Source organism: Phocoena phocoena, chromosome 16, assembly GCF_963924675.1.
Source record: "Phocoena phocoena chromosome 16, mPhoPho1.1, whole genome shotgun sequence".
NCBI classification, from domain to species: Eukaryota; Metazoa; Chordata; class Mammalia; order Artiodactyla; family Phocoenidae; genus Phocoena; species Phocoena phocoena.
In genome coordinates this window covers 26,112,281-26,140,139 of record NC_089234.1, presented here as the reverse complement: position 1 = coordinate 26,140,139, position 27,859 = coordinate 26,112,281, and the positions used below count along the sequence as shown (strand labels likewise).

Below are 27,859 nucleotides of genomic sequence, written 5' to 3'. Positions count from 1 at the left end.
TCCATGAGTTACCTCATTTAATCCTTACATTCCTCTGAGTAGCCATGATCATCCACTTTTCCTTTTTACAGAAGAGAAAACTGAGGCTGGGGTTAAGTAGCTTGCCCGAGGTGCCACTGTAGGCACAGTATGTGCCCAAGCCCAGGGTTGTCATGTCTGGACCGTTAAGGTTGAGTAAAGTATGGATGAAAGAAGATACTGAGCACAGCGCGCTAGCACGTGACCTGGCTCAGCACTTGCTGGCTGGCTGCCTTCTCTTCCCACGCCTTTATCAGTTTCCTTGGGTTACTCTCCAGTAGTGGTATCTAGTCCAGCATTGTTTTAGCTGGACATCGTTGACGATTCCCCAGTTTTGTTTTATGTACAGACTTTCTCCCAGTGAGATGACTCAGAGGTCTGGGGTTAGATCAGCTGGCTCTGATGCCTGCAGCTAACTGGCTTCTTCTTCCCCAGGGACAAGGATGGCCAGACTGCCCGTGGCCATGAGCGCTCCTCAGTACTCCTGGGGCTGAGGCTGGGCTGGCCGCCATGGGGCTGGGTGGGCCCTGGGCCTGGCTGCTGGGCCTGCCCACGGCCATGGTCTATGGCTCCCTGGCCCTCTTCATCTCTGTCCTGCACAATGTGTTCCTGCTTTACTACGTGGACACCTTTGTCTCAGTGTACAAGATCAACAAAGCTGCCTTCTGGGTCGGAGAGGTAGGCCAGAGCTGGGGCAGCTAGCCAGGGTGGGAGCCAGGCAGATGGCAGGGCTGGATCCTGCCCAGCCAGGAGCTTGGGGCAAGCCGGGTTGCCCACCGAGATTCAGCAAGAAAAGCTGGAGCTGGAGGCCTTGATGACTCCTCAGTGAGGATTACGCCAGCTCTCCTGGCCTCTGTCTTGTGAGCCAGGCACTGTTCTATGTATGCACATTTATAATATATTCACATATATTTATCAGCTGGGCCCTGGATGGGTGGGAGTTTGATGGGACAGTCACTATGGGTTATAACAGAGGGACTGACCTGAGCAAAGGTTTGCAGGAAGGAAAGCTGGGGTCATCTCTGAGAGGTGGTGAGCAGGCTGGGATGGAGAAAGCCCCGGAGAGGAGGCTGCCTGGAGCCCACCTGCCCGTTTCCCCTCTGCCCACAGACGGTGTTTCTCCTCTGGAACAGCCTCAATGACCCCCTGTTCGGCTGGCTGAGTGACCGTCAGTTCCTCAGCTCCCAGCCCCGGTTTGTTTCCCGAGGATGGCTCAGAGCTGGTTCTGTCCCACCTACCCCCTCCCAGAGCTGGAGGACCCCTGCCTGTGTTTGGGGTGGGGAAGAAAGGGAGACCATTTCCAGCTGTTGTGCAGGCTTCCTCCTTTCCCAAGGTCAGGCAGACTCTGTCCAGTTTGAAGAAGTGGCCTTGGCTGGCTGCTGCCTTGCTCAGCTCAGGGAGAAATGTACCCCCGCTTGGTTTATCAGGCCCTCAGGACGGGGCTCCATGCAGCAAACACTCTGCTGCTTCTGGCACATTTCTTTAGCCCATCCCTGCTCGGGCCCATCACTGCCCCCAAGCTTGAGGAATGGGTATCCCACCACCCTTTGGCCGTCAGCCCTGGCAGGCTGGTAAGAGAGCAGAGGGGAGAGTGTACCCACTGGTGAGTTGTGCTTCCTAAATCAGGGGTTGAACTCAGGGCTCAGTGGGACCACCCTGGTGTGAGTCTCATGCTCTGGGCCTCTGTTGTTCCCTCCTCTGGGCCCCGGGCAGGGGGAACTGGGGCCTGCCAAGGCTGTAGGGGCATCTCCCAACAGCACCCCTCTCCCTGGCAGGTCAGGCGCCAGGCTCTCCTCAAGGGCCGTGGTGCTGGCACGGGTGCGGGCGCTGGGCTGGCATGGGCCGCTGCTGGCGCTGTCGTTCCTGGCGTTCTGGGTGCCCTGGGCTCCAGCTGGCCTGCAGTTCTTGCTGTGCCTGTGCCTCTATGATGGCTTCCTGACGCTCGTGGACCTGCACCATCATGCCTTGCTGGCTGACCTGGCCCTCTCAGCCCACGACCGCACCCACCTCAACTTCTACTGCTCCCTCTTCAGTGCGGCTGGCTCCCTGTCTGTCTTTGCCTCCTACGCCTTCTGGAACAAAGAAGACTTCTCTTCCTTCCGTGCCTTCTGCCTGGCACTGGCCGCTGGCTCTGGGCTGGGCTTTGTGGGGGCCACACGGCTGCTGAGGTGGCGGGTGGAGGCGGCCAGCAGGGAACCGGGGTGCCCAACCCTGGCTGTGGATGGCGGGTGAGTGGCCAGCTCTGGCTCTCCAGGGTCCCGCCAGCACTCTGCTGGGTGTGACTGCCATGCTGGGGCCCCTGGCTGGTGGATGGCTGCCAGGTGGGGGATGGCTCTGGCCCAGCCTAGGCCGTTCTTGAATCCCCTCTGCCCTGTAGCCTGTGTGAAGAAGAAGAGCTGCTTCTTGGTGGTGAGGAGACGGGCAGCATCACCTTGGGCCAGTACCTTCGGCAGCTGGCCCGCCACCGGAACTTCCTGTGGTTCGTGGGCATGGACCTGGTGCAGGTACGGGAGCAGTGCCTCCACCCAGGATGGCTACGAATTTCTCACTCAAGGGAACAGGCTCCTCAGAAGCTGGGAAATCAGTTCTGGCCTCGCCTGAGAATGGCTGGGCCATTCAATGGCAGGAGCACGAGTTGGGTTGTTAGATACCTGGATTCTAGCAGCATCTGAGCTCCTAGCTCTCTGCGTCATCTTAGGCTTGTCTCAGTCTCTCGGGGCAGCCATCTCCTCACCTGCAAAGTGAGGATATGAAAAAGAGGTGCCCCCTTGGAGACTTTTAAAACACCACATGCCATACCTAAAACATCTGTAGTATATAAGCCAACCAAATTTAGAAATAGATTGTTTTTGTGTCATTTAGCTTGTTTTAGCATTGATAGGTTTTATAAGAGAAAAAGCTTTTAATTGTTCTAATGACAATTTTTTCATTCCTTCTAACTTTTAGCAAACTTGATGAGCATAGGAAGTTGGTTTCAGGTTTTGTTGTTGTTGTTTTTTGCGGTATGCGGGTCTCTCACTGCTGTGGCCTCTCCCGTTGTGGAGCACAGGCTCCAGACGCGCAGGCTCAGCAGCCATGGCTCACAGGCCCAGGCGCTCCACGGCATGTGGGATCTTCCCGGACCGGGTCACGAACCCGTGTCCCCTGCATCGGCAGGCGGACTCCCAACCACTGTGCCACCAGGGAAGCCCTGGTTTCAGGTTTTGTTCTGGCATGTTCCACGCCGAGGGACACGGGGGTGGAGGCCGCTCTTGCTCCTGCTGCCCCACCTGCTGGCTTCTGCCCTCTTCCTGGCCTCCTCACTGTCCCTGTTGGTTGCAGGTCTTTCACTGCCACTTCAACAGCAACTTCTTCCCCCTCTTCCTGGAGCATCTGCTGTCAGACCACATCTCCCTCTCCACTGGCTCCTTCCTGTTGGGTGAGTGGGTGCCTTGGGCAGGCCGGAAGGACAAAGGCTTGCACCCCAGAACCCCTAACCCGGCTGTAGGCACAGCCGCCTCCCCAGCTGGGGCCCAGGTGGCAGAGGGCAGAATCCGTGCTGGGGTTGCACCTCCAGCCCCCGGCTCTGTTTTCCAGAGGGAGGGAGGGAGCCTCTGTGGGTTTGAGTGGGTAGGGCTGCCCTCATGGTGGTCCTCTGGGTGGCGGTGACACCCAGAGGTGAAGTGGTACAGTGGCTGGTTCACAGGGAGGACTACTGTCCTGACAGGCCTGGGTGTGTGTCTTGACCGTGCTTATTCACTGTGTGGCCTTGGGTGTGTTTTATTTCATCTCTTTGGGCCTCCACTTCTCTGTAAAGTAGGAATGATAATAGTACTTACCTTAAAGGGTCGTGAGGACTAAATAAAAGGGTGTGGAGCTCTTAGCACGGAGCCTGAACCTCGTTAGTGTTGGATTAGTGCAAACTCTGATCCCGATGGCCAACTGTGGGCAGTTGTGGAGGTTGTGGCAGTGCCTCCTGACGAGGGCGCACCCCCTTCCCCAGGCATCTCCTATGTTGCTCCGCATCTCAACAATCTCTACTTCCTGCCCCTGTGCCGGCGCTGGGGCGTCTACGCTGTGGTGCGCGGGCTCTTCCTGCTCAAACTGGGCCTGAGCCTGCTCATGCTGTGCGCTGGCCCCGACCGCCCTGGCCTGCTCTGCCTCTTCATCGCCAGGTATGCCCTGCCCTCCTCCATCCCCGCACCTCTGTCCCACCCCTTCATTTTTGTCTGCTCTCTCCGCCGGCAGCAACCGTGTCTTCACTGAGGGCACCTGTAAGCTGTTGACCTTGGTGGTCACTGACCTGGTGGACGAGGACCTGGTGCTGAACCACCGCAAGCAGGCGGCCTCAGCGCTTCTCTTTGGCATGGTGGCCTTGGTGACCAAGCCAGGCCAGACCTTCGCCCCGCTTCTGGGCACCTGGCTGCTGTGCTTCTACACAGGTGAGAGCCCAGGGGCTGGCACAGGGCTCTGGAGGCTCCAGGGAGCACAGCTTACCGGGTGTACCAGCTGATCAGCCTGGGATCTGGGTCCATTGAGGGAGAGAATGGCAACCAGCCAACAGAGGCTGGGTCTGGGCCACCCCCGGCTGCCACCCCTCCTCTGCCTCTCTGCATGTGGGTAGAGGAACTGGGTTACACTCTTTCATTCGTTCATTCAACAAATATGTATGGAATACCTTCTCTGCCAGGTGCTGCTCTAGGTGCCTCTAGGGAGGGAGATAACAAAATAAGACAGACAAGGTCTTTGCCATCGTGGAGCTTATATTCTAGTCAGGGTGTGGGGGTAGGGTCGGCAATAAACAGCCAAACAGGTAGTGATAAGTGCGTTGGTAAAAACCAGCCATTGTGACTGAGAAGCTGCTTAGTGTGGTCCGGGAAGGTCTCTCTGAGGAGGTGACACCCAGGATGTGAACTGAATGGCGAGGATTTGGTCTACATAGATCTCAGCAAATCCCAGACAGAGAGAACTGGAAGTGGGCCCAAGTTATCAAGAGTGGTTTGGCAGACTTCCCTGGTGGTGCAGTGGTTAAGAATCCATCTGCCAATGCAGGGGACCCGGGTTCGAGCCCTGGTCCGGGAAGATCCCACATGCCACGGAGCAACTAAACCCATGTGCCACAACTACTGAGCCTGTGCTCTAGAGCCGTGAGCCACAACTACTGAGCCTATGTGCCACAACTACTGAGCCTGCGCTCTAGAGCCGCGAGTCACAACTACTGAGCCCACGTGCCACAACTACTAAAGCCGGCACGCCTAGAGCCCGTGCTCTGCAAAAAGAGAAGCCACCGCAGTGAGAAGCCCGCGCACCGCAACGAAGAGTAGCCCTGGCTCGCCGCAACTAGAGAAAGCCCGCACACAACAACGAAGACCCAACGCAGCCAAAAATAAAGAAATAAATTTATAAGAAAGAGTGGCTTGGAGATGAGGCTGGAAAAGTGAAGAGGGCTCTGTAGATCTGGGCAGGGTGTGAATTTTATTCTCAGTGCAGCTATTGGGTGGCTTTTAAGTAGGGGAGTGGCCTCGTCTGATTTACACGCTTTAAAGTTCGCTCTGACTGCTGCACGGAGGATGGGCTGTAGGGAGGCTGTGGCACAGGCGATGGAGGCTTGGAGCAGGTGGGGCTGGGGGCTGAAAAGAAGTGTTTGTTTTGGGCTGTGTTTTGGAGTTGGGGGAAGTGAAGGATTGGCTGTCGGGGAGTGGTGAAATTAACTGAGGAATCTAGGAAGACTTCGAGGTTATTGGGGGGATGGCGGTACCATTCCCCAAGAAGAGAAGAACAGGGGAGAAGCAAGTCTGGGGGAGGAATCAAGAGCTGCCATTTGGACACGTGCCCGTGGCGTGTGAGATGCGGCACCATGGACTGTGGAAGAGACCAGGGCTGACCTGTTCTTTCTGCGGACTCTCTCATCCTAGGTCATGATCTCTTCCAGCAGCCCGCACTGACGCCTGTGGGGAGTGCCCAGCCCTGGCCAGAGCCCCCGGCTCCACCCCCACCACAGGCCCCGACGCTCCGCCAGGGCTGCTTCTACCTGCTGGTGCTGGTGCCCATCACCTGTGCTCTGCTGCAGCTGTTCACCTGGTCCCAGTTCACGCTGTATGGGAGACGCCTGCATGCGGTCAAAGCCCAGCGTCAGAACCTGTCACGGGCCCAAACCCTGGACATTAAGATGGTGTGAGGGGAGCGGCAAGGCCACCCTGCTGAGGACACTACCTGCAGCCCTGGGTGGCCAGTCTCTTTCGCCTTCCTGGGGTGCAGCCTGGAGGACAGATGGCGGAGTGGGAGCTCCTGGGGCTGCGCAGGGAGCGACACTGAGGTCTAAGTTCCTGCTTGGCTGTCGGGCTCAGCTTGGGCAAGGGTTGGGGCGTTTGTGCTCAGGGACCCGCTTCCTCCTATGTGGCAGGAGGAAGAAGAGGATCACGAAGGGAGGGGGCCCACCCTGTGGTCACGTGGGGTTGCTGTGGGCACAGAGGCCTATCCCCCTTCCTGGCTGGGGCTGGTGCCCTATGTGGGCTCGGAAACCACTTTGGCCTAGTCAGAGGAAACTGAGTCCCACCTGCTCCTTGTGGTGGCTTCTCTCAGAACTCTCTGCCTCAGCTGTGCGTGGAGTGGTGCGCCCTAGCTGCTACAGGGCGCCCGCGTCCCCATCTGGCCTCTCAGCGATGTTCATTCCATCACAGACTGATTGAAGTCGGTCATTTCTATTCCCACTCCTGAGGTCTGTGCTGTGTGTGGGAGTGGTGGGTTGGGGAACAGGATTCCTTACTTAATAAGAGCAGCCTGAGAGCATTTCAGAGATGAGTGGGGGGCCACCCACATCAGAGTCACTGGGGTAGCAGGGAGAGCCTGCAGGCCTGTGGCCGCATGGGCCCTTGGGAGCGAAACAGCTTTCAGGCCTGCATGCGTAGCCCCAGTGCGTTTCCCATGTACCACTGCTGGACATGGTGGGCAAGGAGGAGTGGCCACTTCTAGGCTAGAGGTCCTTAACCTTGGAGTCGCTGGGGAGCTTGCAAAGATGCTGGTGTCTGAGTTGTTCCCCAAGATTCTGATTTCATGGGTCTGGGTACCGCCTGGCACTGGGGTTTCGGAAAGCTCTGTGGTGATTTTACCGTGCAGCTGGGACTGAGAACCTCTGCTTGAGGTCAGCGTTTCTCGGCCTCGGCACTACAGACATTTGGGGCTGGGCTGTTCTTTGTTGTGGATGTTTAGCAGCATCCCTGGCCTCTGCCTACTAGATGTCAGTAGCATCTCCCTCCAGTTGTGACGACCAAACATCTCCGGGCATTGCCAAGTGTGTCCTAAGGGGCAAAACTGACTTTGACTGGGAACCACTGCTCTAGGCCAATGGTTATTTGAGGGTGTGCACAGCGGTTAAGAATGTAGGCCCTAGGGCTATATTGCCTGGGTTCAAATTCTAGTTAACAAAGGGCAGAGCTTTGGGAAATTATATAAGGAATAACAAACATACTTACACTTTGTACGGTTGTTGGGAGAATCAAATGGATTAACATGTGTAAAGTGCCTGGAAAACCGCTCCCCGCTCCCCCCCAAGTATACAGGTTTAAAATGGAGAACTGATTAATTAGCATATCTGCGCGTGGGCCCTGGGAACAGTATTTTAATAAGCTTCTGACTTCAGAGATGTGAAGAGCTGGCCCCCTCATTTGGGGTGGAGTCTCATCCATGGGCTTGGGCATGTGCACAGGCCTGGGGCCTTCATTCCTGACCTGGTCTTTGGGCTTCGTTGTGAACACCATCTTCTCTGCGTCCACCTGACAGGCTGGGGCTTGGGCTAAGGTCAGGCCAAGTCTGGCTGGTGCAACAGTGCCCTCTGGAGGACAGACTAGGCCCAGTCACAGCCTCAGATTCCGGGCCCACAGCTTCTCCCTCCTCCCACCCTGCACTGGCTACAGACAGAGGCCCAGCTGATGTGTCTATTGGAAGGAGTTTATTTAAGTACACTGGGCCCCACCAGGCAACGTGGTTTGTGCGAGGCTGTGCGAGGGACAGGCTTGGGCTAAGGGCGGGGGAGGTGAGCTGGTTAAGCACACTGCAGTCTGTGGGTCGCCACATCGCTTTCACACACACCTGCTGCTGTGGCCCACACCTGGCAGGGCCTTTGGTCATTGGACGGCATGGGGGAGAATACTGCCTGGAATCTGGGATCAGGGCAGGTCTTGGTGTCACAGGTGAGGGTGCCGGTGAATATCTGCTAGCCCCAGCTTTGCACCATCTGGCCTGAAGAGCCTTGGGACCACTGCCAGGCCAGCCCAGTCCAGGGTAGGCACCTGGCCCCACTGGACCAGAGGAGGTGAGCCTGAGCCCATCAGCTCCTGGCACTCTGGTCTGGCCCCTCCCTAACCAAACAAGTGCAAAGAAAAGAATGGCACAAATCAGCCCAGAGGGGGCTGTCTCGCCCCTACAACCTAGTCCCCCCGGGTCAGCTAGCGTGGGAAAAGGCAACCTAATTGCAGCTCTTTCTCCAGTCCTAAGAAGGCTGGATCCCCAGCACCCCTCCTTTGCTAGCAGCCTCTGCCAAAGGGTGATTCTACCTCCTGTTTCAGAAAATCCAACCAGCAACCAGCCTGTTGATTCCAGGGTGGTGAGCAAGTGGAAGAGGGAGAAAGAAAGAGGCTGGAGTGACTCTGAGTGTAGCCTCTGATCCCAAATGGTCCTGAGGCCTATGGATACTGTCAGTTCACCGTTAGCGGGGAGTGGCGGGGCCCTGGATGCTATGCTAAGCTTAGGTGCTGTAAACGTTAGTGTGAACAGGGTGACTGGCGGGCAGGAGGCAGTGAGCTCCCTCGCTCCAGTCCCTGTACTGAACAAACACTTCAATAAATAAAACTGAAGATGGCTTTGCCCATGGATGGATGGAAAGCAAGGGCCTGGGGCCAAGAGGCTCCTGAAACTCTCCCAAGATCCCCGGATGGGGGTTGGGGGTTAGAGCGTTAACTCTGCCACCCATCAGAAGTAGCACTACTCCTGCCCTCCTCAAATGCCCAGTGTGGTCCTGGTCTCCAGGTGAAGATGAGGGCATCCTGCCCCCTCCTGATACCGAAGTCTCAGTAACCACTCCTGGAGTGCTTTTCCAGCTTTCTAAACCCAAACTGCAACAAAACCAGACAGAACTCAACCCTGGCCCTCAGTCTGTGATCAAGGGGCATTGAGAGCAGAATGATGAGCAAGGGGAGGCAGCAGCTGCCTTGGGCCGCAGGGCACCCTGGGTGGGGTAGGGGTGGGGCTGGCCCAGCCTAGGATGGGCAGCAGCAAGGTCTCCTGGGGGTTGGGTTTACCTCCCTCTCTGTCTCCCTATGGTAGTAAACATAGTCCCACACAGCCAGCCAAAGACCCTGCTGACGGAGCAGGGCCCTCTGCCAGCATTCTTCCCTGTCGGGCCAGTTAGTGGTCAACCCCAGGTCTCAGGCCGTCACCATCGTGGGTAGTTCATCGTCCTTTCTGGGCCCCGGGATCCCTGGGATCCCCGGGCCACACGGCACTCGCATATGCGCACACACTCGTACCCACACACCCACACACACACTCATACACACAGGCAATTCCTCGCAAACACTCCGACTCAAGAAAGCGAGTTTTAAAGTGGAGTTAACTTCAGAGAGAGGTGAAGATGATGTCCCAATATTAGAAGGTTTTCCTGTGGATGGATCGGGCACCGTCTTCCTCGTATTCCTTCTTAGAGACCCACATCTTTTTAAAGGTGTCCAGGGAGGCAAGGATGGAGCCCCTGGAGTGGAGGGAATCCAAAGGAACAATGTCAGAGAAGGGGAGTGGGTACTCATGGAGCCAGCCAGTCCCCCTGGGGCCAAACCAGACCAGGCTTTTCTTTAAAGGGATGGGGTGGTGAGGGGTAATCAATGCCTTTGCTTCCTGTTCCGCTCTTATGCCCAGAAGAGCTACTCACCCAATCCATGTGGAATACAGTCTCTCTTGCGGTGCAGATATCTGCAGGGGTGGGTGGAAAGAGGAATCTGAGACGTCCATCCTCCCCTCTCCCTTTCCCTGCCACTACTCACCTTTATGGCCAATTCTCACCGCCAGTGAGAGCCGGTGGATACATGGATACATTTCAGTGGATATATTTCATAAAACAGGCTTTAAGTTATGTCCCTGCTGGACCCTGTGGCCTCTCTGGGGGGTACTGTGGCCAGCCTGCTCATCTGAAGAAAGAGGTTCCCGGCATCCCTAAGTATCTATGGCTCCCAGGGAAGCTGGGGCTATCTGGGGGCAAGATTTGGCTCCGTCGGGGGCTGGTGGGAAGCCCCAGTGTGGTGGCAAGAACCACACTCCTCCATTCAGGATCCCCCCTTAGGCAGGCCAGCTCTCCTCAGCAGTCACTAAGACGTTAGACTGTGTCACAGGGGAGCAGTCAAAGTCAGTCTCCTGTCAGTGTTACCGTTTCCCTGAAAGACCACGTGTGGGGCCCTCAGCCTAGCACCCTGCCACATCTGGGTATCAGAACTGCCCCCTTTTGTGAAGACGGAGAGTGAAGAGGGGTCCTCCCCTCTGGTGGGCTTCAGGGGCAGAGTAGAAGCTGGGAGCCATCTGGCGGTGCCCGAAAAACTTGGGCAGAGCAGGAGGGGAGGCCACGCCACATGGCCCTCCAGATCCTGGGAGGCTCAGTTCCACCCAGCCCCTGGCCCCGCCCCCAGCATGCTCCTACCCTGATCTTCACATCTTTCGGAGCCAATTTCTTCACTTCACTCAATAGCCTGTCACCAAAACCTGAATGGGCAGGAAAGGAGAATCTCACGTCAATTCTCTGGGCGTCGGGGCCCAGCAGTATGTGGAAGCTTCCTGGGGAAGGGCGCTGAGAGCAAAGACCAACCTTTGAACAGGGTGGAGCCTCCCGAAAGGACGATGTTAGAGAAAAGTGTGCGCCGCAGGTCCATGTCAGACTTCTGGATGGCGAACACCAGCACCTCATGGATGCCCTCGCTCTCCTCGCCGATCAGGTCCGGCCTGAACAGCAGCTCAGGTGCCCGGAATCGGGAAGGACCAATCTGCAGGGGGGCCGCAAGCTTCTCAGGCTGGGGTGGGGGCTCTCTGCCCATGGCTTAGTAACCAGGTGGCTAGGAAGAGGGCCCTCTGCCCATGGCTTAGTAACCAGGTGGCTAGGAAGGCCACGCTCAGGCAAGACCTTGTACGTCAAGGGCACAAAGAAGAACAAAGAGAGGGCTCCTGGGAACAAAAAGGAACAAACAGGGCTCCTGGGAAACTACAGAGAGGAAGCTCCTGTGCGTAATCCTAGCTCTGGCACGTGCCGGCCAGAGACTTAATAGATGGATTCATTCATTTGTGGAAATTTCTTCCTATCAGTGGAGGTCCAGGGAGATGGAACTCACCCTACACTGTGCCTAAGTGGTTAAGGACAGCACTCTACCTCACGCTTCCTAGTCCCATTCCGACCTAGGAAGATGCCTCTGGTGCCTTCTCCCCTCCACACAGGACAAGCAAAGTCCCTGGCACCTCGCTCTGCAGGAGATGCTGTGGCTCAAGAGCTATGCTGCTCCAGGCAGATGGTGTGAAAGACCTGACTCCAGCCTGCCCGTGGGAAGTCTGGTTTGGGCCCAGAGCTTTTGGGGCCTGGGGGGCCTGAGAGGAGAGGTCCGGACACCTACCTCAATGGTGCTGCCGTCGGGCAGGTAGTACTGTGCCTTCTCCGTCTCTAGCGTCTCATCCTTCTGGGGGTTTATGGATAGGTAGCAGGCTCTCTGCAGAACGAAGCACAAGTCAGGCAGGCAGGAAACCTGGCGCCTACCCAGTCAAAGTCCCCGGGAGTGATGTGCTGCTGCAGAAATCTGCCCATTGCAGTGACTGCCCTAAAGGTCGTTAGAGCTGTATATGCTAAGTGCCACCCAGTGAGGGCTGACCGAAATCTCCCTGCCCTTTCTTAGGATATCGTTTTCACCTGCTCCACCTTCCTGCTGCGCAAGCGTGGCAACTCAGCTTTCTGGATTTGGGTCTGAGACCACACCCTAATTTTAGTCCAGACTCAGGTGTTTTTCTCCTACTACTCATACAGTTCTGGGTACTGCCTACCCAGCTCCGAGGTCTCCTAGAGCTATAGGTGGCAGGAGGGTTCATTTTACCAAAAAAGAAAAAAGTATTCTGACTTCTTCAAGGATGTAAAAGAACGTATGTAATTTGTACGTAATGTATAAAAAGCATTAAGTAAAGGAGCATGGTGTGCTCATCACCCAGCTTAGGAAATAGAGGCAGCTCCCTTTCTACCACAAGACGGCAGCACTTTGGAAGGTGAATCCGTCAGGGTCAGGGGACCCAGCTGGAGACCACACAGCTGCCAGGAGGCCTGGCTGGGGAGGGCAGAGCCTGATCCCCAGGACAGGAGCTTTGCCGCTCTTCACTTCAGGTCACGGAGGTCCTGGCTGCTATTCCCATTCCCTCTCCCAGCCCTGGGCCCATGGGGGCAACACTTACTTCTTTTATGGCCTTGACAATCTCAAACTCGGAGGATGAGTGGAAATCATAGCCTTCCTTGCGCAGGTAGAGGCGAAGGAAGCGAGAGACGTCCCGGCCAGCGATGTCGATGCGCATGATTGAGTGGGGCATGGCAAAGCCCTCGTAAATGGGCACGGCGTGGGTGACGCCATCCCCAGAATCCAGCACCACACCCGTGGTCCTGCCGGTGGCATAACTGAAGCAAAGGGGGCAAACCATCACCAACCCCTGCCTCCTCACTCGGGGAAGAAACTCACTTCTTGCTAGAGTTCAGTGTCAGCTAAACTAAAGCTGGGGCCTGCCTTCTCCAGAAGCCTTCGACTGGACTAAGTACGAAGGCAGCCTGAGTACTGAAGCAAGCAAGCCTGTAGTGTCTGAAGGAAAGGGGCTGAGCCTCTCCAAGCTCCTTCCCCAACCCCCAGAAGAGCAGGCCTTCTAACCGCAGGAGATGGGACCCAGATGCTTCAGGGACCCAGCCCGAGGGACAGTTTTTACTCTCTAGACAAGAGGACAAAACTCAAATGCCTACAGGGGTCAGGCAGGAAAAGTGAATGAGTAAAAGAAAATAATATCTTCACTTTCATAAAAAACTAGCTTCTTCCCACATGGCCCTCTAGGTCTGTCCTTAGTATTTTCTCTTTTGGTAAGGACAAGGGTACAGACATATATTTCTGTGATATGAGGGGAAAACCCCACAATGCTTCATAAATAGCAACTGACATTCTGCCTTCGTGTTGGGAGGACAACAGGCAATGGAGAGACTGTGGTGAAGTCAAGTTTGCAAGCCCTATCTAAAGTGCAGCTGCTACTTTATTTCAGCTCCAGCTGATTTTTGTTCTAGAGGAGTGCAGGCCCAGCATTACCAGATCTTCCCATTTTTTCAGAGAAGCCGAAAATTTGGATTTTGACAGGAAATGTCCTAATTTTTAAATGCTGGCTCACAATTTTTTTTTTTTTTGCGGTATGCGGGCCTCTCACTGTTGTGGCCTCTCCCATTGCGGAGCACAGGCTCCAGACGCGCAGGCTCAGCGGCCATGGCGCATGGGCCCAGCAGCTCCGCGGCATGTGGGATCTTCCCGGACCGGGACACGAACCAGTGTCCCCTGCAGCGGCAGGCGGACTCTCAACCACTGCGCCACCAGGGAAGCCCTGGCTCACAATTTTTTAATGGGGCCAAACACATGCCATCTGTAGGTCACCAGTGTACGATCTTGGTAATATACCTAACCCTGGTGTGAGGCAGGTTGGGAGCGTGACAGAAAGACAGGGGTGTGAGAACAGGGAACACAGAGGTGTTTTCATCACGACCCTATCACCAGGCTTGCATAGCACCCGGCACAAGTAGGCCCTGAAATAATACCCGAAGTCATTACAGGGGCCTGCAGGGAGAGCTGTTGCAGCACATGGCCTTCCCAGCAGGCTGAGTGGAGAGCCTGTGGCACCAAACCAGCAGGGAGTTACGAGACTGGAAAACAGCCTCAATGCTGTCTTTCGCACCATCCAACCTTCCCTGGCAGAGATGTTCAGGTGACTCTGAACCAGCCCAAAGGAGAGGCAGCCTCGACTCTGCCAAAGGACTGCTTTCCCTGCAAGGGGCCAGGCTAGCCAGCCAGCTGCTACTCACAGGCTGAGCACAGCTTGCATGGAGATGAAAAGGGCTGGCACATTGAAGGTCTCGAAGAAAACTTCAGCAGCTCGTTCCCGGTTTTTCCGCGGGTTTAAAGGCGCCTCTGTCAGGAGCACAGGATGCTGGTGAAAGATGCCCAGACAGCAATCAGGGCGAGGCCAGATTCCCACCCCTCATTAGTACTGTGTGGCTGGTTGGAGAGCTCAGGCGACCTTTGTCAGCCTCTCTCCAAAAAAGGACAGACTGGGCTTGTCACCTATCCCCACCCAAGTCAGCTTCTCAACTTTCTAAATTCATACCCCCTTTAAAGTCTCATTCTGTCCTCATCCCTTACTCCCCTCCTTGTCTTCCAAGATTCTTATATAGGTCCTTGTACCTACTGTATAGCTCCAGTTGTCAAGATTTTGCTAAACTCTAAATTTGGAATTATTACGATAAAAATAATAGTTAAAAATTTTTTTTCAAAATAGAAAATTAAATTTCAATATTGACCGTACTTTTAAAAAATGGAACATATCCCTCCCCTGGAAATTCTGATAAGCCTAGTACGCACCTTCCTTTTGTGTTTCTGCGTTGAGACTTCCTTTCTTAGAAGGTAAAGAGTATAGGCTCTGAAGTCTGAAAGACGTGGGTTTGAATCCCAGCTCTACTACTCTATTCACTGGGTGATCTTAAAAACACCACCTGGCTTCTCTGACCTTCTGTTCCCTTGTTTATAAAATGGAGATAATACTACCTGTATCTCATAGGAATGCTGTGAAGATTAAATGCAAACATGTCTGGAAAGCACATGGCCTGGTGCCTAGAACATAAGACTCAAACGCTCGTGGCAGTTATCATTGTCATCCGCCTCATCTCTGGGGTAGGGGCTCTGCCTGCTCTGCAAACCCTGCAGGGGCACCCTGAACATAGGACCCTCACCTCCTCTGAGAAAGTCTGCAGCTGGTCCTTAGAATAGACGTATTGCCAGATGCGCTCCATGTCGTTCCAGTCCTTGACGATGCCGTGCTCCATGGGGTAGCGGATGGAGAGCAGTCCTCGGTGCTCCTGGGGGCAGAGAGCAGCACTTACAGCAACAGCCAGCCTCTCAGCAGGGCTGCCAGGTGGGCCCTACTCTTCCAGGGCCTGCAGTCCTCAACCACAGCTAAGGGCGGGCCACCCAGCCTCCAAGTCTCTAAGCTGTATGCTGCGAACTGTACTCAGTGCCCAACCAGCTGGCAAAGCAGAGGGCTTCTGCATTTCCGTGGGCCGCTGGGTGGCACCCTCCTCATTGCCTGGTTCCAGGACACAATCTCCTGGCGTTTGCAACCAAGGTTGGCAACAATGATTCTGTTGTTCTGCTTCTAGAAGCTGCCTGAGGAAAACTGTGCTAATTAACTGTCAAACTGTGCTAATTAACTTATCTCCAGGGTATCCCAGCTAGAATCTCCCCCCAATCACTTCTGCCAAAAAAATAACGAAGCCAGTCAACTTAATCATTGGCAATGAAGCGAAAGCCCTCTTTTCTAGACTGGTCTCTATTTCCCAAAGTGGGGTTCCAGATATTTTTTCTCCAAAACCAGAGGCTGTTCCTGGGAGAAGGAAACCAACTAGGTTTACTCTCTCTAGAATGAGAGAGTGAAAGGGGAGAGTTCAAGAGGAAATTGCTCCTTTTACTCGTGGCCATGTCCCACTGTGGGACACTGCCCGAGTGGGGAACAATGAAGGTCCCCTGCTGGCTTGAGGCTTCTTCAGTAGGACTGGGGATTACCTCTGCTTTGGGGCCAATGAAGATGTCGCCTTCGAGGGCACCTGCCATGACACGAACGTGTTTGGGTCTGCCCACACTACAAAAGAGAGCAGGGAGGACCATCACTTTTCATTTCATGACACAACACATGACAGGACACGGGAAGGATGTACTGATGCACGTACTTGGATGGGAAGAAATATACTCAATTCTACTGTGATTATTGTTGAGGAATGAGATTATAGTTGATTTTGATTTTCCTCTTTCTGCTTTTCTGCACTTCCCACAATTTCTATAATAAACATGTATTATTTTATTTTTTTGTATTTATTATTTTAAGTCATTTGTATTTCATATATTTCATATATTTATATTGTTTTATAAGTTATTAAAACAAATTCTGGAGGATTCAATACCTCTAGTTCTTCTTTTTCCACAGTATATATGCAGATCAAGAGAGACAGGGAAACAAGAATTCATTTAGATCGATTAACTCAAAAAGTTTTTGTCTCCTTAGCCTCCTGCCCAGGCCTCCTATTAAGGAAAACTGTGATGTTGTAAATGACAGATAGCCTTTCTTCCTTTTTCTACTGCTTTGAGCCCCTTTCCCAGGCACCCGTGCCCTTTTCCTGCCTGCAATCTCTCTGCCTCAGGAAGAAAGTGCTGAGAAAAAAACTCATCCTTGGGCTTCCCCGGTGGCACAGTGGTTAAGAACCTGCCTGCCAACGCAGGGGACACGGGTTCAAGCCCTGGTCCGGGAAGATCCCACATGCTGTGGAGCAACTATGCCCGTGTACCACAACTACTGAGCCTGCGCTCTAGAGCCTGCGTGCCACAACTACTGAAGCCCGCGTGCTTAGAGCCCGTGCTCCACAACAAGAGAAGCCACTGCAATGAGAAGCCCTCGTGCCGCAACTAGAGAAAGCCCGTGCGCAGCAACGAAGACCAATGCAGCCAAAAATAAAAATAAATAAACTTATATAAAAAAAACCAAAAACTCATTCTCACTAGGATGGTAGGTATGGTTTAATGTTAACCCCCATCCTGGGTGATAGGAGAATTTTAAGAAGAGGGTTCCATGAAGAGACTGTCATCCAAAGCAATGAGTCACCAATGATAACATTTTTGGCATCAGATAAAATCAAATTAAAAAAAATTCACCTCTTGGATTGTACCCTGCAGGCAACTGTCTGCTTACTCCAAAAGCCAGCTCCTGTCCCTCGCTTGTTGTTTTGAGTACCAAGACTGACCCAAATGAGAGATCCTTTCTCCCTAAAAGATGGAGGGCTGACACCATAATAAAGCTGACAAGCCTCCCAAGCTTCTGACTAAGCTACAGAATGACTTACTAGTTTGGAAAGCAGTATTTGGGGATCTGATCACCAGCAAAACCAGCTTTAATCACACCGGATCCCTGAGGAGAGAGAGAAAGAGAAGTCACAATATCACAAAAACAAGAGGAGATATATATCATACAGTATGTATAATATGGTTCCACTTTTACTTTAAAGAGAGAGACCTCATACTTATGTATACTATATCCACTTGTATGAGAATCTGAACAGTGAACACACACCAAAGGGAGGGCAGTGGGGCTGGGGATGGTGAGGGGCATTTCTATTGCATACTCTGAATATTATTTGATTTTTATGTATTCTTTGACTTTTCTACATTGAACATGTTTTACTTTCGGAATTAAAAAGGGAAATTAATATTAATAAAGGGGAAAAAAAAGAACTCTTGAGGAGAGAAGAGGAAAGTGACTAGAAGCACCGAAGCAGCCAAGTTTAGGAATATAACCAAGGAGGGAAGAGCGCATGATTCTGTTACACCATCGTGGAACACTTCTAACCTACTTTCCCAGCTCAGACCCAGACTATCCCTGCCCTCCAAGGCCTCTATGACAGACACCACCACGAGCGCTGCCATACTTGAAGTTAACTCCAATATGACACACGTTGTCTGGTTCTGACTACAGAGGCAGACCACTATGCTTTGTGGGAGGTTTGTGGTGGTTGTTTTGTTTTTTCACTATGCTTTGCTTTACTTGTTGGTCTCTTGAGGTAAAGAGCAGGAAAGCCCTAAAGCACTGTCTGAGAAGAATCTGATGTCTCCCACCATCACCTCTGGTACCACCCGGGCCCAGCCAAAGTAAACATTGACTCTGGACATCAACTCCACGCAGGACAGATGTCGAGGCCTGATACTGCTTGAGATTCACCCTGTTTTCTTCCTTCTTAATTCTTCTGCCACCACACCTGATACCCTCGTCCTTCCACCCCCCAACACAGTTTGTAGCTGCAAGTGTAATTAGGGCAAGCCTTTTCCTGCTGCATGGTGACCACTTCTCCTGGAACGAGTATAATATTGATATTTCCAGGACCTACACAGCAAGCAGTAAACACATCAGGAGAGCTAACTAGCCAAGGTTACCTTGGTACCAAAGGCTTCCTGGCAACAGCCCTGGATCCCTCTCTGTCTCTTATTTCTGCCCTTCTATAGGAGAAGGGCAGGGGCTGGGGTGGGGTGAGATGGGTCATCCTGGTACCTGATTGTAGCAAGACAGAGGGAGGACGTAAGAAGTGGTTGAAGGACAGGGAAAGCAGTATGGGAGGAGAGCAGGGCAAGCCAGTTCTCTAAGACAGCAGGAGCCTCTGCCAACAGAAAAAACAGGAGACAATGTGCAAACCCATTGGCCTAGGCAGAACAGCAAGGAGCCTGGAAAAGGTGCAGCTGTAAACTGAGCTCAAAGACCGGGAAGGAGGAAAAGACTATCTTACTGCAAACCCAAGGGCCCTGGGACAGCATCACAGCTAGTGAAAATAACACTGTACAAGAGAACTCTGGGAACTTGTGAGCTCAAGCTTCCAATAATTGCCCACTGCCTTCATCTGGGTGTGGTGATGCCAGCAGACTAACTGGATCTCCTGGTAGAGGTTGAAAACAAGAAAAGTAATCTAGAGTCTGTGCTTCAGACTATGTGGCATACAGGATCTTAGTTCCCTGACCAGGGATTGATCCTGTGCCTCCCACAGTAGAAGCGCAGAGTGTTAACAACTGGATCGCCAGGAAAGTTCCTAGATATTTTTAAGAGATGATTTTCCTGGATATTTGATTTTGAGTTTACTAGCAAAAGGACTGGAGGCTGAGTGACAAAGCAGAGTAAGATGTTAGGTTCTTTTCTTTCTCTCCATCCTTCCCGGCAAGAGTATAAAATGCCCAGTTCAAATACTACCGCCTTGCTCCTGAAGAATAATCCCCAGTTGGAATTAATTATCCTCTTCCTATTATCTCCCCAAATCACCATTACCTGTTTTACTAGGTAGCATAAATTTCATTCTGCTTTTCTTTAAAAAAACATATATATATACTTTTGATGTGGACCATTTTTTTAAGTCTTTATTGAATTTGTTACAATATTGCTTCTGTTTTATGTTTTTTTTTTTTTTTTTTTTGGCCATGAGGCATGTGGGCTCTTAGCTCCCCAACCAGGGATCAAACCCACACCCCCTGCATTGGAAGGCGAAGTTTTAACCACTGGGCTGCCAGGGAAGTCCCCTCATTCTGCTTTCTATTCGAATTTATGGTTTCCACTTTTGTTTCCTTTCAGTGCAAATTCCTTGAAGTCAGAGACTGTATATCAGCGGTATCTCACATGTGCAAGGTACTTGAATAGATGCTGGTTGACTAAAATGAAAACCAAGCTCAAATGATTGAGCTGATGAAGCCTAAAGTATGGAACCTGAATGAACAGCTGGAATGCCAGAAGCCCCAGGCAGAGGTGGTACAGGGAAGGCAAAGGCAGGATTGGGAATGATTCACAGGGTGGAACCAGACCCAGCTTGTCCCTGCAGCTCCACGAGCTGCCTGGCAGGCCAGCTGAAGAATGGGTGAAGAATGTGTGGGGATGGGGGAGCCGGCTGAGTTGCCTCTCTTCTGCGCAAGCCATACCATAAGAGCATATAAAAGGGGCATGTCAATTTCTTCAGGGTCATGTCAATTTCTTTAACAGTATTTGTAACTAGGAACTGTATACCTGGCAAATGAGCTGCCACTCTCTTTGTTATTCACTCTGGCAAAGCCAAGTAAACAAATGCCTTTTAGAAGCTACTTGAAAAAGTAGTCTCATTAAACATTTGATTTTGGGGACTCGAGTCTGCTGCCAGCCACCACTGACAATTCTCCTTCTGATGCAGGCAAACAAATAGCAAATCCTTCAGCAAGGCTCTCCCAGTACCTGCTGGCTATAGGCCTTGTGGCTTGGGCAACCTTATCCTAAGCACTGATTATTCTTGACATGCTGGGAAGGAGGCTAGCTGTCTGACATTTTACAAGTGGGAAGAGGACGCTGAGAGGTGGAGCCTCAGATTCCAGGATACTGGTGGCCCATTTTGGCCCAAAGACATATTTTGTTTGGCCCACAAAGTAGTTTTTTTAAAAAAATTAATTAATTTATTTATTTTTGGCTGTGTTGGGTCTTTGTTGGTGCACATGGGTTTTCTCTATTTGCGGCTGTTCTTTGTTGTGGTGCGTGGGCTTCTCATTGAGGTACTTCTCTTGTTGTGGAGCACGGGCTCTTGGAGCACGGGCTCTAGGCACGCGGGCTTCAGTAGTTGCGGCTCTTGGGCTCTAGAGCGCAGGCTCAGTAGTTGTGGCACACAGGCTTAGTTGCTCCGCGGCATGTGGGATCTTCCCGGACCGGGGCTCGAACCTGTGTCCCCTGCATTGGCAGGCGGATTCTTAACCACTGAGCCACCAGGGAAGTCCCCCATAAGGTAGTTTTTTAAAAACAACTTTATTGAGATAAAATTCACATGCTGTACAATCTACCATTTAAGGTGTGTAATTCAATGGTTCTTAGTATATTCACAGTGTACAATCATTCACCACAATCTAATTTTAAAACTTTGTCATCATCCCCCAAAGAAACGCTGTATCCGTTAGCAGCCACTCTCCATCCTTACCACCACCAACCCCCAGCCCTAGGCAACTACTAATCTACTTTCTGTCTCCATAGACCACAAACTACTTTTACATTAACTTCTAACAGTTAAAAAATTAGAGATTGCACATGAAATTTAATACTTCTGATTTCTCTTGAAAAATCAGAAGATATGGCAACATTGGGTCTGCATTCCTACATGGGGACAACTGGTTGGAAATGAGAAGCAGCTGGCCCTTTGGTCAGGTGTGCCCAATGCACCTTTCAGATTCCTCGCACTGTTGTTAAGGCTACCTTCTCCCCCTGGCCCCCACGACTTTTTTTTTTTTTTTTTTTTTTTTTGCGTTACACGGGCCTCTCGTTTGTGGCCTCTCCCGTTGCGGAGCACAGGCTCCGGACGCGCAGGCTCAGCGGCCATGGCTCACGGGCCCAGCCGCCGCTCCGTGGCATGTGGGATCTTCCCGGACCGGGTCACGAACCCATGTCCCCTGCATCGGCAGGCAGACTCTCAACCACTGAGCCACCAGGGAAGCCCCCCACGACTTTTTTAATGTATCTGCTTGGCCTCCGCAGGCATTGAGTTTGAGACCCCTGTTCTAGACATGCTTTCTAGCTTGATGTGAAGCACATCCGTGGCTCTCAAAATATACATAAATGAATAGTGAGATTATCTCTGCAAGCCACCTCCTCTTCACTCTCTCCGTCAAACTACGGATGGATTCTTGCTGCAGTTGTATAACCAACAGCCTGAAAGTCACACCACAAGTGATCGTGTTACATAAATATATTGACTTCCATTTCCTCAGCTAATTCTAGTGTCCCTTAAACTTAAGTGAATCAGCAGATCTTAAGAGCTGATGACAATCAACAGATGAATGGATAAAGAAGATGTGGCACATATATACAATGGAATATTACTCAGCCATAAAAAGAAACAAAATTGAGTTATTTGTAGTGAGGTGGATGGACCTAGAGTCTGTCATATGGAGTGAAGTAAGTCTGAAAGAGGAAAACAAATATTGTATGCTAACACATATATATGGAATCTAAAAAAAAATGGTTCCGAAGAACCTAGGGGCAGGACAGGAATAAAGACGCAGACGTAGAGAATGGACTTGAGGACACGTGGAGGGATAAGGGTAAGCTGGGACAAAGTGAGAGTGGCATGGACTTATATATACTACCAAATGTGAAATAGATAGCTAGTGGGAAGCAGTCACATAGCACAGGGAGATCAGCTCAGTGCTGTGTGACCACCCAGAGGGGTGGGATAGGGAGGTTGGGAGGCGAGATGCAAGCGGGAGGAGATACGGGAATATATGTATATGTATAGCTAACTCACTTTGTTATAAAGCAGAAAGTAACACACCATTGTAAAGCAATTTTACTCCGATAAAGATGTTAAAAAAAAAAGAGCTGATGACAAATTGTTTAAAAAAATGAGACAATTATGAAATTTGAACATTGACTAGATATTTGATGATATTAAGGAATTATTATTAATTTTATTAGGTTTGATAATAGTATATTGGTTATGTTTTTAAAAGAGTGTGGGGACTTCCCTGGTGGCGCAGTAGATAAGACTCCGCACTCCCAATGCAGGGGGCCAGGGTTCGATCCCTTGTCAGGGAACTAGATCCCCAATGCATGCCACAACTAAGGAACGCGCCTGCCACAAATAAGAACTGGTGCAACAAAAATAAATAAATAAATAATAAAATAAAAGAGTGTGGAAGTGGGAAGTGGGTGGGAATGTAGATTGACCAAGAGTTGATAACCATTTCAGCGAGGCGATGGATATGTGGATGTTTGCTATACTATTCCTCCTCCTTTTGTTTATATTTGAAATTTTCTATAATAAGGAGAGCTGGCAAATAAGATGATAACACTTAAGTAAAATTTCAAAACATAAATACTGTACACACACACATTATAAAATACATGTGTCCATAAAATCATGGATGGAAAGGAGCACATCAATTTAACGATGATGGTTTGCTTCTGGCGTTATGTCTGGACCAGAAAGAAAGGATGGGATTGTAGATGGGTACAAAGAGGCTTCAATTATATCTGTAACATTTTATTTCCTAAAAAAAATGAAGCAAATATGGCAAATGACATTTATTAAATCTGGGTGGAAGACATGCTACTTAGGTGCTTGTTATATACTTCTCTGAACTTTTCTGTGTGTTTAAAGTATCCCACTTTTCAAAAAGGGGGCTGAGGCAGCATAACATTCCCCCCAAACAGTTAAATTCTTAGCTTGAAAAACCTGTAAAGATCTGGTATTGTTCCTGCAATTAGGCCCACACAGTATGGTCATGAAGACAATCTTAAAATTGACCAGAATGTTGATCCATTTTAGGAAAGAACTTAACCTTCAAGATCTTCACAAAGATTTGAGCTTCAGAATAAACATAGTATTCTAATCAAAGTGTTGTGGTCCTCAGAATATGGCCTGGGAGCTGTCCTCCTCTTTCTTGTATTACTATCTATGATATGCCTTTGGGAAGAATGACTGCTTGTTTGTTGGTTTATTTATTTATTTATTTTTGGCTGCATTGAGTGTTGCTGCACGCAGACTTTCTCTAGTTGCGGCGAGCGGGGGCTACTTTTCGTCACAGTGCGTGGGCTTCTCATTGTGGTGGCTTCTCTTGCTGTGGAGCATGGGCTCTAGGCGCCCGGGTTTCAGTAGTTGTGGCACGCAGGCTCAGTAGCTGTGGCTTGTGGGCTCTAGAGCACAGGCTAAGTAGTTGTGGCACACGGGCGTGGGATCTTCGCAGATCAGGGCTCGAACCCGTGTCCCCTGCATTGGCAGGTGGATTCTTAACCACTGCACCACCAGGGAAGCCCTAATTACACTCTCTTTAGCCCAGAAATAAAATTGTGGCAGCATGGTAAGCTATGGAGCTGTTGAATCTGCTAGAGACACATTCTCAAAATATAAAGTTGGCTCAAATATTTCAAATGATTTTTCCGATCCATCTTTCATTTTGAAACAAAACAAAACAAAACTCTCTACATATCAAACAGCAAGAACTACGTGAGGCCCCATATCTAAAACTGTGGCAGATGCTCAGTAAATCCTAGTGGGAAAATTACTTAAGTTTCTCCTATTTTACCTTTTGGTGGGATTGTTGGCATAATAAAGGAAATGTTTTCCCAGAAAAAAGCAAGTCTATTCCTTAAGTCTTAAAACTGAAAATGCACCACTGTTTTGATGCATTTCAAATACACTACCAAGAAAGAGAAAGAAAGAACTAAGAAGCATTCGCTTAAGTGACTAAAGAAAGCGGATGGAGATAGAACTGCTGCCCGACAAATCCAGAAGCAAAGGATCTGGTGGGATGGACAGACTACTCCTTCTGTACTGCTGATGAAAACAGGAGATTGCTAATTTCTTTTTTTTTTCTTTTTAAAACTTAAGAAAAAGGCAGATGAAGCACACACAGACTGGCTGAAGACAGAAATAGTGTTCTCTGAAAATCAACATCAAGAACAAGGAGTCCTACTCAACCCTGTACAGAAACTAACTAGGCTCCCCCCATCCCCCACAATCCTTTCTTTATTTAGGGACATTTTTATTACCGTGATAGAGATATTCAGTCATTTATCCCCCCACCCATCAGTAAAATTAAAAATCCAATGTGCACATAGTGGTGTCAGGTCCTAGATACTGTATGTGGGAGGGAGGTGGGGAAAGAGAGTAATGAAAAACGAAGGAACACCATTTTTTTTCCCACCAGGGTTTAACAGTCTAATGAAGCAGACAAAAAAAAATTGCTCCCCAACATGAGATGTCTCACTGAGCTCAACCTCCTTCCTGGAGAGAAGGAAAGCTAACCAAAGAAGCACCTTTCCTTGGAAAAAGTGAGGAATTTGGAACCCAATCTCAATCTGAGTCTTGGATCCTTAATTCATAAACCAGGTGGTTTGAATACTGTTAGTTAACCTCTCCAAGCCTCACTTTTCTGCATATTTCAAGTTCTATCTACATATCAGTGTTGAAGCTTAAATGAGATGATGCAAATGAAAGGACCTTGCAAGTGCGCAAGGTCCAAAGGGCTGAATCAACGGAGCGAATCTGACAGTCACTTTAAGACAGAATTGTCAGTTTTTCCTCAATGGAGGGATTTAGAGACTTAGAAGGGGATTAGAAAGGTAGCAACCAATCTCCGTGAGACCAAACCTTTGAGTGGAAGACAGAAATCCATTTTTTTTTTTAACAACTGCCTCCTTCCGCCAAAAATAAGAGCTGTATGTAGATTCTTTCCATTTGTCACTACTGATGCATTTGCGTGGGGTACTATCAAGAGGAATAATGGATAAAGCACCGGATTTAGGGCACCTACACTGTGCGACCTTGGGCTCACTTTTACCTCTTCGCTCTTCAGTTTTCACACTTGTAAAACGAGGACCAAAATTCCTGCCTCAACTGTTCACCCGGTTTTTGTGAGGATCCAGTTCGAATGTATGTGAAACCCCCATGTAAGCGCTAGAGCGCCTGGCAAATATTATGTTTAGTAATTTTTTCCCCCAGAAACTAGGCGTTCCGAAGAGGAAGGTATCTCCCTGCTTGCTTTGTCACTCTCCTTTCTTCTCGATTTTTATTAACTCTGTAATTTATAATCACAGAAAAAACTGAAATCCTAAGCCCATTTCTGGCACCTGACTCTCGGGCCCCACCCAGGTACACCGCCAAGCCTCCCGGCCGGCTCGGGATCTAAGGAAACTTAGCCCTTCTCCACCAGCAGGCGGGCCCTAGCCAGTCAGGCCGCACCACTGGGAGTCCCAGAAACCAATCCCAACAGCCCTCGTGCACCGCCCCGCCCCTTAGAGAGGCGAAACACTATGGCGGCCCGGAAGAACGACAGGGGCGCGAGCCAATCACTGCAGAGGGCTGCCCTCATCCTGCAAGGCCCAGAGGCGGGGTCATCGGTCAAGATGGAGAGCCAGAGGAGCCAATAGAGTTATCGGAAACTGGGGAGGGGCGGGCGCCGGGCGCTCACAGAGCGGTTAAGGCCCCTCGAGCCAAGGGCCCAAGGACCCCGCCTGGACTATAACCCTTCCCTTTATCCATCCCAAGGTTCTCCATCCTATGGTTGCTGGCCGGCTGGCCGCCCTGTCTGCGGACTACGGGTCGGGGGAGGACGGAGGCGGCGGCGGCTGAACCCGCCTGACAGGCCGGGCCAGTGACAAAGAGCCGGCGGCCCAGACTGAAACACGGGAAGCGATCCCTTCGGGGAGGAGAGCATAAGCCCCGCTAGGGGGATGCAACTCACGTTGTCGATCACGACAGGCTGGTTGGCGATCACATCGTAGGACTCCATGGCAGAGGAATCTCTCCTTCTCAGGAAGGAACTGCCAGCCTGGTCCGCCGCTAAGGCCACTGACACACATGCGCAGTCTAGCCGCCGGTACAGGGCGGCCAGGGAGCGGCCCGACCTCGCTTCCGAAGAACTACAACACCCAGCATGCCTTGCACCTGAGTAAGCCATCCAGGCGGCTTCGGAGGCCCGCCTAGTTTAAGGGACGGGGCGTCGCGTTTCCGACGCACAGTACCCTGGGCTTTGTAGTCTCCGTAGATAAGTAGAAGGGGACGCCGATTGATGGTTGCATTGCATGCCCGGATATGTAGTCCCTTTGAAGCGATTCGCAGTGCATGCTGAAATATGTAGTCCTGAGTACTTGTCTGTAGTTCGGTTTGGATTGATCAGTAACTCATGGATGTTTGGATTTTACAGATGAGTCCTTCCACTCCCTACCCTGGACAATTTGAGGTTGCCATGTTCTCATATGGGTCTATAAGACATTAATAAACATCTATTACAAAATAAACAGTTTCTAAACATCTATTACCATCACACTCTAATAAAAGGAAATTTTAATACACATGGGGAGGAACCTATTCCCAGAACAAAGAAAAATAATTTACATTGCATAAAATTTGCTTTTTTTGAAAAAAAAAGTACATTTTGGTTGATTTTCTCATTTTTTCCTGGATAGGTGTAAACTTGGCAACATGCTAACATTGGTCTGAAGACTGGAATTTGGAACTACTGGTATAGATGATCTTTTGGACATTAAAACATCGTTCATCTAATAGCTTCAGTAACAGTATATCTTTAATTTTCATGGGGATTTAGAATTGACATTGATGGATGAGAAAATGGAAGTGAAGAGAGATTATGTGTCACTGTTTTCTAATGAGCCCAGTGCATTTTTCTCTAAATTATTTCCTCCATCCCTTCAAGTTGCAGGGAAGCTTTAGTTAATAGCAGCAGTAGTCAGGACTCTCTTCTATCCCTTTCTCTTGGAATTTCTTCAAGATCACTGAGTGGAAGACACTACTGTATGAAAAGTTATTGTAGGCAGCAAAATAATTCCCAACCTGGTGTCTTAGGAATTAAAACATTTCCCAGTTACAGAGAGTCAAAGGTAATGGAGAGGGGCAGCTTCACAGTAGATAATGAATATTGGTGTTCCTCAAGGCAACCTGCATACCTCTGCTTAAAACAGAACAAAAAAGAGATTGTCATCTTAACCACGTCATTTTAACCATGTATTAAATAATCACCAAGTCCATACAGAGTGAAATCAGAAAGAGAAAAACAAATATCATATAATATCGCTTATATGTGGAATCTAGAAAAATGGTACAGATGAACTTATAGGCAAAGCAGAAATAGAGTCACAGATGTAGAGAACAAACTTATGGTTACCAAGGGGGGAAGAGGAGGGTGGGATGAATTGGGAGATTGGGATCAACATATATACACTACTATGTATAAAATAGATAACTAATGAGAAACAATTGTTTAGCACAGGGAACCCTGCTCAATGATCTGTGGTGACCTAAACGGGAAGGAAATCTAAAAAAGAGTGGATATACGTATACTTATAACTGATTCACTTTGCTGTACAGCAGAAACGAACACAATATTGAAAAGCAATTATACTCCAATAAAAATAAATAATCAACATGTCTATTTAACTGATCCTAGTTTAAGTCTTGCTACTTTCTGACAGAACTCCAAAATAGGTATTTCAACATATGACCCCCGAATTTGGCGGTGTTAGTGTC

General features: G+C 50.3%; 2 protein-coding genes across 2 annotated transcripts; one reads left to right on the top strand and one right to left on the bottom strand.

The window, feature by feature from the left end:
• The first annotated feature begins 389 nt into the window (after positions 1-389).
• On the top strand, positions 390-6,707 carry MFSD13A (major facilitator superfamily domain containing 13A). Its single transcript, XM_065894560.1, has 8 exons — positions 390-696; positions 1,129-1,211; positions 1,794-2,246; positions 2,396-2,522; positions 3,340-3,436; positions 4,001-4,172; positions 4,246-4,439; positions 5,913-6,707. The coding sequence occupies exons 1-8, from the start codon at positions 529-531 to the stop codon at positions 6,173-6,175; spliced, it is 1,557 nt and encodes a 518-aa protein (XP_065750632.1). The 5' UTR covers positions 390-528; the 3' UTR covers positions 6,176-6,707.
• A 1,221-nt stretch (positions 6,708-7,928) lies between these two features.
• ACTR1A (actin related protein 1A) lies at positions 7,929-26,238 on the bottom strand. Its single transcript, XM_065894588.1, has 11 exons — positions 26,058-26,238; positions 17,183-17,247; positions 15,855-15,930; positions 15,026-15,151; positions 14,102-14,226; positions 12,457-12,673; positions 11,637-11,729; positions 10,844-11,018; positions 10,679-10,740; positions 9,920-9,960; positions 7,929-9,742 (listed from the first exon to the last, which is right to left on the bottom strand). The coding sequence occupies exons 1-11, from the start codon at positions 26,103-26,105 to the stop codon at positions 9,640-9,642; spliced, it is 1,131 nt and encodes a 376-aa protein (XP_065750660.1). The 5' UTR covers positions 26,106-26,238; the 3' UTR covers positions 7,929-9,639.
• Between the last annotated feature and the right edge of the window lie 1,621 nt (positions 26,239-27,859).